This window comes from Macrobrachium nipponense, chromosome 20 (assembly GCF_015104395.2).
Source record: "Macrobrachium nipponense isolate FS-2020 chromosome 20, ASM1510439v2, whole genome shotgun sequence".
In the NCBI taxonomy this organism is placed as follows: domain Eukaryota; kingdom Metazoa; phylum Arthropoda; class Malacostraca; order Decapoda; family Palaemonidae; genus Macrobrachium; species Macrobrachium nipponense.
The window spans coordinates 66,209,328-66,229,935 of record NC_061089.1 but is presented as its reverse complement, the minus strand read 5'-3'; the positions used below and the strand labels follow the sequence as shown (position 1 = coordinate 66,229,935).

General features: G+C 34.1%; 1 protein-coding gene across 5 annotated transcripts in view; it reads left to right on the top strand.

The window, feature by feature from the left end:
- The window catches only part of LOC135226925 (regulator of microtubule dynamics protein 1-like), a 48,876-nt gene extending 28,551 nt beyond the window's left edge, over positions 1-20,325 (top strand). For all 5 annotated transcript variants that reach the window (XM_064266614.1, XM_064266628.1, XM_064266620.1 and 2 more), the window contains 2 exons: positions 7,180-7,413; positions 7,681-20,325. In XM_064266614.1, the coding sequence (XP_064122684.1) occupies positions 7,180-7,413; positions 7,681-7,746 (300 nt within the window). In that variant the 3' untranslated portion in view covers positions 7,747-20,325. The remainder of the gene's footprint in view (positions 1-7,179; positions 7,414-7,680) is intronic.
- The last annotated feature ends 283 nt before the right edge of the window (positions 20,326-20,608 follow it).

The window sequence follows — 20,608 nt, the reverse complement described above, 5'->3', positions numbered from 1 at the left end:
GTGGTACTTTCTGCTATACTAGTCCTTAGACCATCCCTGTCCCTGACAAGGATGTTGTGACATTCGACAGGAGAATAGGTAGTTTTAATAGCTATTTTAAGTCAGTAGGCTGCAATTTTCTTTTACAGGCCATTTTGTTTATGAGCATGTGATTTTGAATTTTGCATTTTTTGCGTTGGTTACCCCCTCATTTTGGGACCACCTTGACGTGGTGAGGGGGCTCTCGAACCTCAGGAATCTCTTCCCAGGTTCGAACCCAAGAGTCCCATATGACATTATATATTTTCGAGTAAACTTATGTGGACTTTTCCATTTTTTGCCAAAATTTTTAAAAGCAAATAAATGAGAAAACATATCATGGCTTAACGTGGAGTTAAATCCGAAACTAAATAGTGAGAACTGTGGTAGATCCATCATCTACCCGACAATGTTCGGACCTGTTTTTCAGGCGGAACTATTCTGTGGAGCTGGACCACGGATTCCAGGGGGGGCCTGGTTCTAGGAATAGAACTCTCGGCATTCTATCCAGTTTGCCCATAATGTGATTAGGATGGGGATAATTGTATTAACATAATACTCTTAGTCCTAGCAAGCGGGTTCTGCTTACACTTGGGCCATACTAATCATGTTATGCCATCCCCTTTTGGGGTAGGGTAGGGATGCGGACATTTGGGAGTCCTTTCTCACTTGTGCCTTTGGCAGAAGATTTAACTTCGCGAAGGGCCAATGATATCTTTTCAAGAGTTTTTTTTTTTTTTTTTTTTTTTTTTTTTTTTTTTTTTTTTTTTTTTTTTTTTTTTTTTTTTGTAAAAACTCAAAATTTATGAACTGTGAAATAAATTATTTGAGTACCCCTGGGCCCCATGATGGAAAAACTACGGCACAGTTGATGACCATTGGCACGTCACTCCCGAATTTCCTAGGTACTGCCACAAGTAGTGAAAGTACTATAAAAGATACAAAGGAACACCCTGTTCCAAGTAAAGCAGCAGAGCCAGAAAACCAAATAGAGTGCATAAATAAAAAAGAAACAAACAAAAATAAATTGGTAAACTCCAATATCGTAACAATGGAACCATATATGATGAACAATAATTCTGAATTAGAGACAAATAATCCTCCCAGCAATACAGAAAAATATAAAAATCATAATAGACAAGCAACATACATAAAAAAGGGACCAAAAAGAAACAAAAATTACCGACTTAATCCCACATTGGTACATTTTGATGACCTCTTTGGACCAGATAATTGGTCAAGATTTCTAGTCCTCAAAGCTGACAACAAAATCTCAGCAGCGATGCTAGAAAACAAATTACTTAACATATATCCAACACAAGACATGGAATGCAGACACATCAAGGACAATGAATGGCTTATCCAAGTAACCAATAAAAAGCAGTCCACTGCCTTTTTAAGTATAACAGAAATAAATAATATAAAGGTAATAATTACAAGCCACGAAACATTGAATTATGTACAGGGTACAGTCATCCTACCCAATAGCGAGCAGGAGCTTCCTTCAAAACAACTATTGCTAGACTCCCTAAAATTGAGATATAACAATATCCACGATTTAGAAATATACTCTATTTCAAGTAGGAAAGATAAAAGTAAAAATATCAACATTGCCAAATAAAATTTACAGGCCAAGACTTACCATTTAAAATAAAAATTCTTGGACAAAATAGAGAAGTTCGTCCTTTTGTTCCTAAACCATTACAATGTACACAGTGCTCAAGGTATGGACACACATACAAAAGATGCCGTAATAAAGCTATATGTGCAGTCTGTGCATCAGATGACCATACCACTAATTGGAACTGTAATCAATCAAAATGTATTAATTGTGGACTAGCCCATCACGCAAAATCTAAGGAGTGTTCATTTTACCAATATAACACAGAACTTCAGTTGTTAATAAATAGGACAGGAATGTCAGTCATGGAAGCCAGACTTGAGCTAAAAGTAAGAGGCGTTAACAATCCATCCAAAACCCCCACCTTTTCAAATGTGACTAAAAATCAAGACATCAAACAGCACAATGACAAACAAGATAGTATAAACAGGGAAACTGGATTTCATACCAATAATACTGAAACACAAAATAAAAGTGATATTACAACAACCAATACCACCACTAACATAGATGATTCAGTTATCCATGGAAAAGAACTTCCAATAGAAGAAGAATTAAATAATGATGATAATCGAACTGGCAAAAAGAAAAGAATTCTAGAAAGAACCCCACCTAAGGGAAAAAAGGTAAATATTGAAAATTACATTCAATCCAGAGAGACTCAACTACACCAGGAGAACATTTTAAAAAAGATATTAAACTAACCTCATCACAAGTGGAAATACACAATTACCCTCAATCTCAATCAAACAGCCAACATCTGGACAGTAAAGATCACTCTTTACAAGTTCCATCAAATAATACTAATGAAAATCATACCATTAAACCAAACCAAAATATAACTATCACCCCCCAACCATCCACAAGACCGAAATATCCCATTAACAACAACAACAAAACAAATAACCCCTCAAACCAACAGTCCTTATCACTACAGAAAAGGAACAATAGAATTACAAAACCAGAAATTTCTAAAGCTAGACCAAAAACTTCTGAACCAATAATTAACATTACCAAACATGCTTCATCTTGTGGTTGTAATGAATGCTTTGTAAGTACATATAACCAACTAACTACCAAGACAGAGGACACAGTACGAAATTGTATTGACAATTTTACCAAATTAAGGAGGTGCCCTTTAACACACCAACATGAGAACGAATTATGTTCTGAATCCTTAAAATACAAAAAGGAAATTATAAAATCAAAATAGACTTATTAATATTCAACTATGAAAAACAAACAACGGCAGAATCTAATAACCAACATACAAATACAACGATTAAAAAACCACAAATAAATTCAAATGCATATAAACTACGAGATAAAGTAAAATCAGCAATCAATTTACAGAATTTAACACCAATTCCTCCCAATAATGGAATATAAAATCATTCAATGGAATATAAATGGTCTCTTAACCCGACTACGTCTGGGTGAATTACAAAGAATCATACGAGACCACAACCCAATGTGCATATGTCTACAACATATAGGAAGTAACCCTACAAATATCCAACACTATAAAATTGCCTGTTATTCACCAACTGACGGTGGAAAATTAGGCACAGCCATATACGTTCATAATAGCATTACATATGAACCTGTTGACATACCATCTATGCCATATCAAATAACATCAATTAAACTGTATATGCCTGATAAAAGTAAAATTACTATTTGTAATTTATATAACCAACCAAATTTCAATGCAAATTTCAGTGATTTTTCTGAACTTATTAGCAAAAGTATACAGGAACCACTACTTATAGTAGGAGATTTTAATGCACATAATCCATTATGGGATATTAATAACCCACTGACACATCCGGAATCAACATAGAGAATACTATAATGAAACACAACCTGTATTGTCTCAATGAAAGTGAAGTTCCAACATATTTTTCAAATACACACCTAACCTTTTCTTCAATTGACATTTCATTATGTTCAAATGATGTAGCGGAGAAATTTGAATGGAACGTCCTAGACGATTCATACACAAGTGACCATTTCCCAATCATTCTGAACTACTTAAGTAATGTCAAAATATTGCCACCTACAAGATATAATATCCAAAAAGCTAACTGGGATAAATATTTCCTATACACACGAAACATACCACCATTCCCACATAATGAAGATCACAATACTACATGTGAATCCTTCTCAAACTTCATAATAAATGCTGCAGATAAAAGTATTCCAAAAACCAAAACACATTCCACAAAATCCCCTGTCCCATGGTGGAATCCAACATTAACAACATTAAGTAAAATAAAACATATATTGAGTCGCAATCTAAACAGACTCAAAACTCGCCTTAAATCACTCAACAAAATGCCCTATAGTATAAACATATTAAACAAAATAGTTATAACAAACATAACAATTAACCACATTAAACCACTATATAACAAATATACAGCCAAATTTAGAAAAACGGTAATAGCTGAAAAAATCGCATCATGGAAGGAATATGTCTCAAACATATCTTCAAACACATCCACAAGGGATGTCTGGCAAAAGATAAGGAAAATCAATGGAAAACATATAAGACCTCCAAGAAGTGCAATACATTTAAATGGAAAAATATACCATGATACTTATGAAATATCAAACATAATTGGGAAACATTTTGAAAACATCAGTGCTTACTCCAGCCTAGATACACATTTTCAAAGTATCAGAAAACAAAAAGAAAATATAATACTCAATTTTGAAACTCTTGAAGACCTGGAATATAACTATATTTTTAACATGGATGAACTAGATAATGCCATCAACTCTTGTCATCCCTCTGCACCAGGATATGATAAAATATCATTTGAAATGATAGAAAAATTAGCTCCTATAGCTAAATCATATTTATTAAAATTTTACAATAGTATCTGGCTAAAACGTGTCTTTCCTGATAAATGGAAACATGCCATAATTATTCCAATAAACAAACCAGGAAAGGATGCAAGTAATCCATCCAATTATAGACCGATATCTCTAACAAGTTGCCTATGCAAAATCTTAGAAAAAATGGTTAATGCACGATTAACGTATGTAATAACCAAAGAATCCATTTTAACACCAACACAATCTGGTTCAATAGCTGGCAGATCAACCCTAGATCCCTTAACACATTTAGAAGATCATATCAAAAAAGGCTTTGAACAAAAGAAATTAACAGTAGCTATATTTTTTGATATAGAAAAAGCATACGATACAACATGGAAACATAACATCATGCAAAAACTCCACTCCAAGGGACTAAGAGGCCACTTACCAATATTATTAAGAACTTCTTAACAAACAGAACTTTTCAAGTAAGAGTAGAAAATTCCTACTCAGTAACCTATAAACTGGAAGAAGGAATCCCTCAAGGTAGTGTCTTGAGCTGTACATTGTTTGCTTTAGCAATCAATGACATTACTATAAATTTACCAAGTGGTGTAAAAAACAGTTTATATGTTGATGACTTTGTCATTTACTATACGAGTAGTAATCTGAGACATGCTCAGAGAGTTCTCAGTACTGCCATTTCAAATATATGTAGTTGGGCAAATTCAGTTGGATTTAAATTTTCAACTGATAAAACAAAAGCAATCGTCTTCTACAAAGACAAAAGGTGGATGAAGAACCAAACAATCAAACTGCATCTTTATAGCACTGAAATACAATTTTGTACAAAAATCAAGTATCTAGGAGTAATATTTGATCAACATTTAAATTGGAAAGAGCACATCAAATACATTAAAGCCAAGGGCATCAAAGCCCTTGCCATATTAAAAAAGTTATCACACACTAATTGGGGAGCAAAGCGAGACATTTTATTAATGATATATAAGGCAACAGTCTTATCCATAATAGATTACTGCTGTCCAATATATTCATCCGCCTCAGAATCTGCATTAAAATCTCTCGATGCAGTGCACCATGAAGGCGTGCGATTGTGCACAGGAGCTTTCCGATCGTCCCCAACAAACTCACTTTTGGTGGAGGCAGGTATTTTGCCCTTAAAACATCACCGTAATTTAATAACAATACAAAGAGGTCTTTCAATGCAAGCGGGATCGTCTCCTGCAACTTACTGCTTCCAAAACTGTAATCAAGTAACAGCAGTTAATAGTACTAGCTCTTTCCCAAAAAGAGCTAGATACATAATGAACATACATAATATGAATCCAATTTTTCACCCACCAATGGAATTGCCACCACCATGGATTTTAAATAGAGTAAAGATATGTACCTCCCTGTCTTACCTACTCAAAAAACAAATGACAAGTACGGAAATGTACCGCCAACATGCTTTGGAGCACATTAGAAGAAAAGGCGACAAATTTATGATATATACAGACGGCTCCAAAAATAATGTTGGAGTAGGAGCATCTGCATATTCGAAAAATATGTTAAATAAAAAAAGCCTACCTTCAATATCATCAGTATTTACTGCTGAAGTCACAGCCATACAGATGGCTCTAGATATGATATCTGAGGCAAAAGCAAGTGTCTCTGTAATTTTCAGTGACTCACGTAGCGCTATAGATGCAATAGGACAGTATAAATCAGGAAACCAAATAGTACAGGAAATTCAAATAAAAATTCATCAACTCCTCCAATCAGGAATATCAATGGAAATATGTTGGATCCCAGCACACGTGGGAATAAAAGGAAAAAATGAATATGCAGACTCTGCTGCCAAATTAGCCTGCACTATCCCTCCAACAATTTCATATGCCCCAGTGTCAGACTGGGTAAAATCAGTTAAAACATTAATTTACCAGGATTGGAAAGAAGAATGGGCCTCGGTGCCAACAACAAACAAACTTAAAAATATAAAAACTGAAGTCTATGCATGGAGGACATCCTCACAGGAGGAAAGAGCAAAAGAGGTGATCCTAGCAAGGCTACGTATAGGACACACAAGATTCTCACATGGTCACTTGATGTCAACACCACATGCTGACCCAGTGAAATGTAACAGATGTCAAACACCCATGACAGTACAGCATTTGCTTGTTGAGTGCCCAAATTGGACCCAGCAAAGATCTATTTATCTGCGGAGTTCAGAAATGAAAAATATTCTTGCGGAAAGCAGGGATTTTTCAATTAATAAAATCATAAATTTTTTAAATAAGACGGGTTTCTCAAATAAAGTCTAAATTTTTTTTTTTTTTTTTTTTTTTTTTTCCCCCCTTTCTCAGGATTGATCCCTGAGAACCAGCCCGAGAAGAGTCTACTTGAGACTCAGAGGTCTGGAAAAACTAACACCTATTAATAATAATTGCGTTGGTTAATGAAACAGACAGCAAAATTTCATGGTTTGCAGTTTTTCCAAAATGTGTATGAAATTTGTTTATTTATTTGTTATGCTTTCAAAAAGAATTGGCTGCACAGTAAACTTTATAATTCAAGAGATATACTTGTTTTTCATTTATGAAAATAGAAAGTTGCAGTGTGTGCATCACGATCTCTTATCATGTTTTACCATTTGGTGTTAGATTTACTCAGGTAATTACTTAATTACTTATACTTATTTCTTGTAACAGGTGTCTCAACTATCTTGGTTGGAACGCAGAGCTGCAGCAACACTCTTCGGAGAAGTTCCTTCATCAAGTTTCGAAGAGGCTCTGCAGCATTTCCAGGCTGCTGAAGAACTGAGATCCTCAGGATGGAAGGAAAATCGTCTCTTTATTGCAAAATGTTACATCCAGCTGAGCAACTATATTGCTGCAGCATCGTGGTTACAGAGGGCATTTGATGCCCCTATTATTACACCTGATGTAAGTTTTCATTTCCTTTTAGTAGTTAATAATTATGTTGTGTGTGGACTTTATTTATAATGGTATAATACTTCACAAAAATGAATGATCTTGACTCGCCAGGACCTCAGAATCAATGAAGTTGAAGATCACAAACAAGGGCCAGAAATAAGAAGTGGGTTTTTATGAAAGAATTAATTTTGCTTGAAAAAATTATGGTTTCTCTCTTTCATCAAATGCTTAAGTTTATTGATGAGTTAAGTAACAAAGGATTCCTTTTCTTTTCAGGATGAAATTGTACATAAAGAAGTATGGGAGTTGCAGGTTAAGTATGCGTCATACACTGACTTATGAAATAGTGCTGTTTCTGTTAAGCTTCTGTACTTGAAACATTGCAGAAATACAATGAGAATCAAGTTAGGCAGGATAGCAATTTTTCATACACTTTAAAACTGGCTACCTGGAATCCCAGCTCACTATTGCTTTGCATAAAAGAGATTGGTTTGTACCAAAATTACCATTAAGAGCGTATTAGACCATCCCTACTTTTAGCTGCGATATAGCCTCTGTGATTTTATAGTGTTATTTGCGAGTGGTTTCAGTAATTGTGGGTACTGAGAGTATTGTACTGTGCTCTTGCTATTGTGATGTTTCAGTCAGAACAGGAATGCTTTATTTTTATTATCAGTAAGTTATGACAGTATCACAGAAAGTTATTTAAGTGGAATGCTACTATTCGATTAGAGATTTTACCATGATTATTTTGCATCTATTTTGTGGTTGTTTAGTAGATATAAGAGTTAGTTCTTACGATATTTTACATTCATGAAGGAATTCAAATTTTTTTTATTTTTTATTAAACATACATAAACAGGTTCCGTGTTTTAATTGTGGTAATGCATAATGTCAGTCTTCATCATTTTGTGAGTAGGAAACCACATAACCAATAAACAGTCAATCAATCAATTATCATTTTGTTATCAGTTTTGTTATTATAGGATGTAGACTTCAGATGGGATGTATGATGATATAGTAAACACACCACTCTGTAAAATTTGTCAGTTTTAGTCTGAGGTAAATGGTTTGTTCATTAGTAAGTGCTAAGCACTTTACAAATGGTGTAGAAGTAGTATATACCTTGGTATGTAGAAGTTCTTTGTGAGGTTACTGAGTGAAGACTAGTTGACCAAGGCTGGAGGCATGAAGGCGTCTTTTATTTACCCGTGGAGATTTGACATTTAGGATAGACAATGAGAAGTACATACATGAAAAATGGTACTACTTTCAATAAACAACTAGAGTTTTCAAATAAAATTTTTATTGAGTGTTCATGTTCAGGAAATGAAGTTTTTGCTGAAGTTGTAGGGGAAAACTTGAAGAAACAAAGCTGTGTTCTGTTGTGACTTTTAGCTTGGTTTCAAAGGTAATCAAGCCATATTTATTTATTTTAATTCTTCAGAAGTATGAAGGGAATTTTGTAAACCTTATTAAATTTTTAATCTTTTAGAACTTTTTTTAAATTGACTTTTTTTGTGACGTCATTAAATTTGCCTCTGTTTACTATAGTTTATAAAGCCAAAATGATTTGGAAAGTTCAATACCATTACAATCATAAGTTTACACCCTGCCTCACAAGCCACATGAAGCAGACTTATTAATTTTTTTTGTAGTCTGGCTTAACCATTAACTTCGTGCCTCAGTTTTGCATAGTATTTCATTGAAGTAGACGGCAGTCTTTGACAAGCAGTATTAGTACTGTAGCAAAGCAGAAAAGATTTTACTTAGCCTGGCTTGAGAATACAGTACAGCTATTATCTCCATTTATGTTTTTATCAGGAACAGCATAAAAATGTCATTGTAAGAGTTGATGTTTCTGTAACTAACGATACTTTAGTTCTTCCTAGTACAAAGTCTTAATTATAAGAGTTTCTTGTCCTCATAGAAAGTTGAAGTGTTGGATTTTACATTTTTTTCCATATCCATCCATACGATACTTTTGTACATAGTTTTTAAGATTCATCAACAATAAAGATTTGATATCAGATTTTTCCACAAGGTTAGATGTGAAATAAGTTTTCTCTAAAGTCGTAAGTTGTGTACACTTTCCTTCTGACACTTTCCTTCTGATTTCCTATACATTCTTACTGGTGTTCATTTTTGTCCACCCTTATCTACTACAGTTAGCTTGACTTGAGCTTGTGGTAAGTTCACTGAAGCTTCATTTTATCAGGATTTTGCGTAGAGTCAAATCCCTCATATAAAACGATTCTGTACACCGTGTAGGATATTTACATATGGATACATAATAAAACGAGAAAATACAAATTTTTCTCTCTCTCTCTCTCTCTCTCTCTTATTCACTAGGGTTTCAGTTAGGAAACAGTTAATTTAACTAAGCTACATAAGCCTAATTTTCACTAATATATAACAGTGGTTTTAAATTCAGTACCCTTTGATAGGAATAGTCTTAGTGCTAGTTTCAAGTCTATTATACAACAGCATTATGCAAGGTAGTACATCTACAGCAGTTGTAAGGATATGACATAGTGTTATATTTCTTCCAGTTAAGATGCACTTTACATTTTTGTATGTTTTTGGTGAATTTGGCTCTTGGCCAATTCAAGTTTTGTATTGGAGTGTTCTAGGATTATATTTTCTTCTGTTATGTTTAAATAGAAATTTATTTTAATTTTCCTTTATGTTCTTGGTAGTCTTGGCACACAGTTAGTTCAAGTTGTATGTGTTTTAGAACATTGTGTGATTTTATTTTCAAGTGTATGTTTTCTGTTTGTGTAAGTTTAGGGCAGACTGACTGTTCCTCATTTGATGATAAATTGCATCTCTGACCTTCTAATTTGTACTTTGTCAAATGCCATATCAAGATTTACTAGAATGTTAGTCTATTTGTGTGGCCCACTACTGTGTTTTCCACCAACCACATTTTGTTGTTATATTTTTTGATGTGTTTTGATACCTCTCTCTGATTCTTTGCTTTTCAGTTTCCTTGTATGAATTCTTTTGAGTATCTCTTTCCTTTTATTCTTTCTATCCATCATTGTGAAGCAAGCTACCAGCTTTTGAGCATACCTCTTTTAAAATTATATTTGCAAATTCTATGTTGATTTTATGTAGGTATCTAGAGTATTATGTAGTTAGATTTTTATGTAGGTATCTAGAGTATTAGTTATGATGTAGAAGAAAGTAAACCTTTTTATCATAGTTGAGGACCTGGTATGTTCTTGGACAGTTTTGAAAATATTGCTGTTCCAGTTTGGCAGTCTGTGTGAAACAGTGATGCAGGCATAAATATGGCTCAGATTTCAGTACATTTGAAAGCCTTAGGCAACAATTTTTATGCTCTGCATAACTACATAATTTTATTGAAACTAAAATGTGGATATTAAAAAAATTCTCAAGATCACAAACATTTTGCTGTTTCAGGCATCAGTCTGTTGTTATAACATCATTTAGTTTTTATTTAAAAAAGTGTTTAGTATGGGTTGCATGAGTAGAAAGAATTCTTGGCTGTTCAGCTTGTCTAGAGCACAATTGGTTTTAATTGAAAGCACACTAGGATATGTAAGGTAGAAGTGACCAGAAAAGTATGAGATTATAGTAGAATTCTATGAGAATAACATCAGTACAATTGCTTCCCAGAACCCAGAAAATGAAGTGACTGTGAGCCCTTTATGGACAAGAAAATCCCCTTGTAGTATGAACCTGGGAGATGGCTGGCTTTAGTTAGTTTTTACTTGCCGTGCTCCAGGTGCTAGCTCAACTGACAGCTCTTGGAAGAAGTGTAAGGGTTTAGACCAAGGACTTACTGTTGTATAGCATTCTCAACCCAATAACCACTAGCAGATATATACCAGAAAGCACCCAAAGGAAAGCAAATTGCACCTAGAGAGACAAAGTCAGAGGAGATACATGACAGTTGAAGTAGAAGCTTGTTATGGGAAAACAGAATTCAGAGGTTAGAACTTCAGAATATATTGGATTTTATTGAATGTACTCTGAGTTTGCTATGAAGATCAAACATTGTAGATGAACAAAATTTAAGCACAAAACCCCATTTGAAGAGAGAACTAATGTCATGCAAAGTATTAGAAAAATGAAGTTCTGGGTCAAGTGCTTGTTCTATTGGCTAACAAAAAAAAAGACATAATCTCTAATTGATAAATTTGTAGCAGTAGTTGAGCTGTTTCCAAGGACAATCAACTTGCTCCCAGGGGAGAGAGCAGACATACTAGGGTGACTAAGTTACTCTAGTTTTAGAAATTACAGTACTGTATAAAGGTAACTGAAGTCATTGTTAAATTATGAAATCAAGCCCAGTTTGACTATTAAAAATGAAAAAAAGGTGCCATAGAGATTACCTGAAAACTTGACTGCAGAAAAACTTAAAAGAGTGAGAGTTACAGAGTTTAGTAGAGAGAGAGAAACTCCTTTGAAGCCAAGCAATCTAAAGATGGCTGTACTGCTGAGTAACTGTGGGAAGTGGCATGCTTGAGTATGTTACAAACCACCTGGAAGGTTTAAAAGCAAGTATTTCAAGCCAGTGGAAATGACAAAAGTGGAACCTGCAAAAAAAAAAAAAAAAAAAAAGAGAGAAGAAAAGATCTATAAAGGAGTGGTGAATGGTGTCATTGATTAGTCAAAATACTGTACTTTGAATTCTATACTGCTGCAAAGACACCATGTACTATAAGAGCAATGTATGAAAAACTAACAGGTATAGGAAATACTTAATATAGCTTTCATAGCTGCAATAAAAGAAAAGACACTAAAACGAGACCAATTTCTTGAAAGACAGTATTAATTTTGCCTCCCAGTAGGACTACATGTCATCACATCACCCACTAGCTGTTTTTATATCGGCTCTTCTTTGGCCTCTTAGAGGTTGTGCCATATAATATCCTGATGGATGAAGTCATTGGTTGACAACATGGCTGAGTTAAACCTTTCTAAAGTCTATTTCTTTTTCTTGTATGGTGTAGAATACCTTAGGAGTTCACAGAATTCGTATAAAAGAGTCACTCATTTTGATGGACCTTTTATGCCTCCGTAGCTTTTAGTTAGAAGACAGAGAAAATTTTTTTAAAATATGACAGATTTTTGTAATAAGTTATCACGGCACAACAATAGGTTGTGTGTAAGGTAGAACTTTCAGTGATTGGTTAGGTAAAAAGTCATTTATGGGCATGAAAAAGGGGATTGTGGCCAAATAATCAACTAGCCCTGTTTTTTACACATTAGGAGAATGAAAATGAAGTAAAAACCATTAAAATCTTAAAATTCATTGTAAGGCATACATGTTGTTCCTGTGCTCAGTTGAAATAGGACCAAAAGCAACCTAAAACCTACTAGTACAGTATGTAGAACCATCAAAACTTATGTAATGAATATGCTACCTAAAATATGTGAACAGAATAATGTATATTCTATGGTAACAAAGCCAATACTACCAGTATTTTCTGCTCAAAGTTAATGCAGGTATGTAAAACACAGGAGTCACTTGGAACAGAAAGGCAAGAGTAAATGATAGCAGAGGAAGTATTTGAAAACTATATTAGACAGTCAAGATAGATTGAGAACTGGGTCAGATTGAATTAGTCCGGGTCAAAGTAAGTATCAGTCCCGAACAGTATCACTAGAGGTCCCAGTTATTGGCGCTCATGAAAGAAGATCCATTTCCATTGTATATGAAATCTGTGGCACTGTCAAGAAAAACAAAATTTTGACATACACTTGGTTGTGATTGCTATATTTCAGAGCCTAATCAAGAGACAAATATAGGTATGCATTTATTCTTTTCATTTGTTGGGGGCTTTCAGGCATTCCTATAAAAAAAATCACACTTTAAATAGGATGCTTTTAAGTTTGTGTCCTATTCTGATTTATATATAATGATAGGCCCTTTTAAGATGAATTATTTTTTCTGACACAAGCAAAGGTTATCAAGAGGGACGTTATGTCTCTGTGACTGTTAATTTTTTTTTGTATGGTGTTGCCATGTTTGCCATTTATTTAATCTTGTCCATTGTGGTTTTTTCAAAGATGAATGAAGGTTGTTTTAGAATGTAGTCACTATTAATTTTATAAAGAGATGAAATATTGGTGATGAAGACGTTATTATTAGTATTTGCTGTACTCACTCTGTAATTTACTCAGTGATACCTGTTACAGGGGGGGATTTTGATATCAAATGAAGTATAGATTTATTTATTATAGTTTATTTAATAGAATCCATGTGCATTTTTTGATGCTGCATTCAGGAAATGAGGTTTAATTCCTTTTTTCAACAAATTGGAAAGTATTTGACATGGCAGCTTGTAATAACATTGTCAGTAGTTTTAGTTTTGCAGTTTTTGTCTCAACCTTTATCCACCTTCATATCTTTGTCAGTAATTGTGAAGTTTTAATGGTCACTGACAACAAGGTTTCAGGAATTCAGAGTTAGTAAATGGTTATTACAGTTTTTGTGTAATAGTACTACTGAACCTGCAGCTACTTTGCTATAATTAATGTTAGTTTTCTGTTGTTGCAATGGCCACTTAAATACAGATAGTCCCCAAATTATGCAGGGGTTAGGTTCAAGTCATCAGACATTAAATGGGATAGATATCAACCAGAGACCAGCAAATGCAATAATGTATATGTCTTATTTAAATATGCGATTCCTTTTGTATAACTTGAGTAAAATTTACTTCAGCTGGTCATATTTTGGAGGATAATTATGTATGTATTAGTTCATTTTGTGTAGTACATAATTGTTTATATTACATTTGGAAAGTTTTTTTTTTTTTTTTTTTTTTTTTTTTTTTACTTCATTTTGGGCAAGGGTTGGCTTTGGGAAATGTAATTTAATTGCATATAGACAACTTTCAGGCTTGTAAATTGGGGACAGGCTGTAAATATATAGTTTTTTTTATCAAAGTTGATTTTCATAATACAACACATATAGTGCCAGGTTCATTTATCGTGAAATGTTTGCAGACAGAACTTTTCCACAGGAAGAATATCGATAACTAACCTGCAGATGGGTAGTGCATTTGTGCAGTAAGATTTACCTGATCTCAGCTGTCATCCCAGCTCATTCTTTTTGCAATTAGGCTTAAATAACAAAAATACAAGTTTGAAGTTTGAAATATTAACATGCCTGAGAAGTCAGGGGGTTTACAATAAAATAGTCTCCTTTCTGACAGTAGAGATCTTTGCTGAGGCAGAAAGACACAAGGTCACTGTTGTGCCAGGGTTTATTCTAGGAGTTCAGTTCAGAAAAATCATGGTTTGATGCTCTCAACCTGGCTTATAATGTGGAAATTTACTGTAACTCTGTTCAAATTTTCTCTCTTCCATCTGACTTTCCACCCCCTCTAACAATTGTTTCACAGTGCAACTGCAAGGTTTTCCTCCTGTTACACCTTTCAAAGCTTCAGTTTCAGCACTGAATGACCTCATAGGCCCCAGCGCATGGCCTTAGGCGTAAACTCTAATTCTATTGTCAACATGGAAGTCTCTGAGACAGCTAAGTTACTCAGATTGATTGATTGCTAAAACTGGGTGAGTGCATTCTTTAACAATGCAGTGGAGTGATTTTGAGTGAGATTCAAGTATAATGGGTTTGCTCAGATTTAGTGAGAAACCTTGTGGCCAGACAGAAAAGAGGGCTCATTCCCACTGCATTATCTCTTGATTGGAGGCAATAAAAGGTTCATTCCCACTGCATTATCTCTTGATTGGAAGCTATAGGATGTTGTTTCAACTGCTCAGCTTGGTGAAAGAACATAAATTGAGCTATTCTAATTTAGGTCTGGTATTAGCGGACTTATTGTGGGTAGATACATAAATACTTTTTGACCACCATTAGTGAATTACTGGAGCAGCTTGTAGAGTGGGAGCACTTTGGTTTTATTTGCAAATTAGGAGTTGACACAGAAGGATCAAAGGCTCAGGAAGAAACATTGGCTCTAAGGTGCCTCTGCCTATAGACCTGTGTATTACTCCCTATCAACTACTCTTTGTACCAGTGTGCACTGGTGGTATAGATAGCATTACGCAGAGACACTTGTCTCTCTAAAGATTTGCACAACTTATGTGGCTTTCTTGCAATGTAGTTTTATAGGTATTACACAGCTTACATGATAAGTCAGGTGTCTGCTCACGCTTACTGCTAAGCATGGTTCCTACAATAAGTACGTACATATAGCACAAAATAAACAATACCAAATATAATAATATAGCACAAATTATTAGCTCAACATGTAACAAGGCACAAGGTATTGTAATTACCTCAGGAAAAAACTATGTATACACTTTGAATCAAGACAAAAAAAGAGAGCATTAACATGAATATTATGGCACTGAATGACCTCGTAGTGTCCCAGCATTTGGTCTTTGGCCTATATTCCTTATTCCAATTCCAGTTCGAACATGAACAACATACAGATAACATGTGCTTACTTATCCTACACTATCTTAAGTAAGCTGCATGACAAATCCCCAAGTTTTTGAAAAGGCACTAACTAACAAACAATGCAAGGTAACTTGTCTAAACCATTAATCATAGATGAAATTGATGTATTTCTCTGTATATATGCACTACCCAAGTGACATGGTCTGATATTGTTTTGCTCCTTTGTTGGGAGGGAATATTTTGTGAAAATGAAATGGGAATGATGAGTTGTAGGTTTTTGCCCTTGGAAGTTGGGAACTTGAATGTGTTGGTGTCCAGAAAAATTCCTCACAGGATTAATTTTCTTCATCTGTTACCGTTAGGTAAAAGTAGTGTATAATATGCCATGTTGAGAGTTTTACGAACCAGCTCAATAATGTATAGATTTGTATAGCACATACTCATTGGTTTTTTCCCCACCCTAAGTGTAATAGATATTTAGTAATTTTTGAAGTCTTTGGATTGTTCAAGAGTCCGTCCTTCTACATGAACTTTTGTGTAATGATTTTTATTAATGTTTAAAAGGGTTGTGCAAGTTAGATACTTTGATTATGTTTAAACCTTTTTTGAATGATGGTACTGCAGCATATTTATTCAATTAACAATGAAGAACTAAGAAATAGAATACAAATGGCAGGTTGGTATCAGTGCTGTTATGGGAAAAGATTGCAAACTTAGTTTACTGTGAAAGTAAATAATGAAACAAATCAGGCACTTTTGTCACTATGCTTACAGGTCAGCATCTAATTTCAGAACAAGTTTCTGAGAACACTTGTTCTTGGAGGTCTCTTTTCTCTTCTGTCAACTTCAGTCTCGGATTTTTTTTTATATTTTTGAGTTTACATCCATAAAGGAATTTGTTTACATCACTCAGTCTTGTAGATGATTTTTGAGAGTCCTTGCACACATTTTAAGATTTCTGCATATTTTATGTTTCATCTTCTGACCCCAAATGTAAAGTGTTTTCCATTGCCCATTACCTTCTTTTACTTCTTTCATATGAACACCACATTCTTTGGAAGCTTGAATTGCAAGTCAATGTCCCCTGTTGGCTTGCTCCATATGAATAGGGTTCAGCTTCTGAACATAATAATAAATGAATACATCTATGACTAACTTCTGCAGTGAAATGGGGCAATAATAAATGAATACATCTATGACTAACTTCTGCAGTGAAATGGGGCAGAAGCAAAAGCAGCATAAGTTTTATTTACTTAAAAAATTTCCTTCTTTTTGTATTTCTGAGAAATTTGATATAGTCTTTTCTCTTCATGCCTGTCATCAACACTGCCAGTGTACTATTGTGGGGCATTAAGGACTACTAAACACTAGCATAAGAGCAGATTCTCAGGTGAGCTTAGAGAATCAGTGGGATACATAGAACACTGGCCTAGAGCTGAATTACTTGAGAAGTTTGCCATGGTGCAGGATGGGTGTGAAAAATTTTGAAGGCTAATATCGAACATTTTTTTTTTTTTACATTATTTAACTTTTCCAAACATAGATAATTGAAACCTTGAATATTAGTCTGTAAATAAGATAATATCTCTCCATAAGTAATAGAAAGATGCCTGATTTGATGTCAAAAGTCACCTGACAAAACACTTGCATTTTCGTGAATATCTAGTAAAACTTGAAACTACAGTTATGCCTGTAATTTAGTTGAACAACTTTTGATTTTCACCCCAAGTAGTCAGTCATGTATCTAGTTTTGTGCCTTAATTTTTTTCAACTGTTCTTTAATGTATGCTTTATGCGATGATGTACAATAACTCTTGACAATACAAACTGTGTTTTGTGGATAAAGGTCAGAAATCATAAATGATTTTATGAATAGTACCACCTCACTTTTACAAATCCTGTGTGTGTTTTTGGGTGTTTATTACTAATATATAAGCATTTTCTTGAAAGGGTTTATGAACCCATTATGTAAGAAGGGTATTCAAGAGAATGATGAATGTCACATATTGAAATCTATTAGGATAAGAAACACAATTCATACATATTTATACGAGAGGAAAAACTTTAAATGAATCATATGTTCCTGGATAATGTAGGCTTTTTGTAATACTACTGTATTTATTATGCTCTGCATTTAATTTCTTTTTTGGAAACATGAAAAATAATAAAAGTAGTATATTTGTAGACCCTGAAAACTTGTAGTAATGCCATTTATTCTGTAATTGTTAATTTGAACTTCAGGTGTTTGTGTCAGCTATTGGTAAATCTATAGTAAAATCTTTCAAGATGAGATCCATTAATGCAAGTTATTACCATATGTTTATTGATACAGATATTTTAGGGTCTTTGTTACTTTTAGTGTATACAATATTTGTTGTACTTTTAGTGCCTTTTTGCAGTTCACAATATTTTTAATCTGTCAGGTATTTATGCCATATAATACTGTATCCACACAAACTACATTCCAGTATTAAGAGATGTTGTATATACATGAATCATGATATGAAGGCCACCATCCATTTCTCTGCTCACTCTAGCATTTCCAGCTGTACTGCTGTTAATTTTTCCCAATAAATCCTTCACTCTTAATCAGCATCTTTGGTGCCAAGTAACTCAGCACTGCCTCAAAAGTTGTGTAAAGGTGAGTTCTTATGGGACTTGAAATGACTTTTCTCAAGGTTTAGTGTCCATTTAACAAAACTTTAGGGTTATAGGGTTATCTTTCCCAGTAGTCAGTGTTCATTCAGCAGAACAACTGTAGTAGTACTTCTCATTGTACCTATGCCATAATGTTTAGTGTGTACAGAAAAGAGAATGAAGATTTCCTACTTAGAAATTGAGGGGTAGTTACTCAGGCTGAGATCTCCCCCTATGGCATTTCCAACTAGGGTTGCAGTTTAGCTTGTAATAACAGTGATAAAATGAACCGTTGCTTACATTTTCTTATTACTTAAGAATAGTTTTCTTAATTTCCTTTGAGTATCTTCCTCCTCCTTGACATTCTGATTGACATAAATGCAAGTATGGCACTTAGCCACTTAATGAGCCAGTAAGGGAAAGGAATAAATGAAATGTGGAACTCACTTGAGCATTGGGAAGTCTCAGCCTGTGTAATCATAGTAATGTTTGGATTTTTTTAAGCTTGTACTGTATTGTTATTATGAAGCTACAGTTGAATGATCATATTGTGATGGTAATTTAGATCACTCAGAGTTTAAATATGGTCATGTATCAATTTCTATAGTAGTATATATTTCATGTGATAATTTACTTAATTCTTGAAATCATTCATTTACTGATGAGAGTTAAATCTTGTCTCAAAAATGAAATTTGTGAAGGTGTATTGAGCAAACTAGTAAACAATATTCAAGAATAAATGGAGAGGGTAAGGAAGATACGTGAAGAATAGAATTACCGCAACATAATATGAATGAGTGAGGTAAGCAGTTTTGAAGGAAGGAGTGAAAGGATATGTCAAAATAGCAGGTCTCTTCAGAAAGGAAAAGATGTAACATCATCAAGTAACCTTGGAGGTTGATCAGGTATAGTTGTACAGTAGTTTCTTTATAATGCACATTGACTAATCTCGCATAGTCCATTTAGTAGTAGAGGATTTATTTTCCTTAAGCAGTGTAAGTTTTTAAAATTCCATAAATTCATTTTAAAATTTCTGAACTGCAGTATATTAGTTTCCATCATATAGCCATTTCATTCTTTTGCAAAGCAGCAAAAATTCTGTTCATACGCGGGACAAATCTTCGGTCTTAACATTAGGATACTAATCTTCTAGCACCAGCTGGAAACCAGTTAAAACAATCAAAGTAGACATGTCTCATTGTGTTTAAACCCAGCAGGCTGAGTTTTTAGATACTCACTTACCTAGTTTCTCACGGGCTCAAACTCTTCTTTAGAACTCTATCTTCTAGGAAGGGTGGTCAGGTGGGCTGAAACCCCAGCTGGTTCAGAGTACTTAGACCTCCCTCCAATTAGTGTGTATAAGTCTATCCTGTTATTAAGACTGAATGTTTGTTCCATGTATGAACAAATGGCAAATTTTTTATTAATTTTTATTTTTCATAGCTAACAAACCTGAGGTCTTGATGTTTACTGCTTACTTATAGCCGCCCCTCTCATATCCTGGGTTGAAAGAAAGACTGACGCGTCACAAGGTCCCAAGCCTGGTCAGTGACTAGCTTCCACCTCGTATATGCATGAGCCTATTGTTAAGACCTCAAGTTTGTTAGCTATAAAAAATACAAATTGATTAAAAATTAGTCATATTTTGCATTGTGTGAAAAATGTTTTTTTAATGCTCTGTCATATTTGAAGAGTATGGTTTTAGTGTTTTTAGTTGGAATTATTGTTTTTGCATGTACATAATGTCATCCCCAACATTCTTAGTCAATATAGTACACCTAGAAATGGAAGTCCATAGCTGCTTTTCCTGCTGTTATGCTGCCCGTATACTCAACTATATCCATTTCTGTTTCTATCCCTTCACCTTAAAAGTTTGGCTACATCTAGATATGTACAAGTATAAGAAAGATCGTAGTTTTTATGCTGACGATTAGAAAAATCTTTAGAACTTAGATTTTTTAGAATTATGATTTAGTTTTGTAGCTCATTTTACAATGATGCAATATTTTTTAGAGGATTGTAATACATATTTAAAGAATCATTATTGTTATCAAACAGGACCATGGTTTCACTATGCAAGACTCTCATACAGATCGCCTGAAGAATTCGTTCTTATATGAGAATTGAAAATGGAACACAGTAAAGTTATAGTGCAGTATAGTA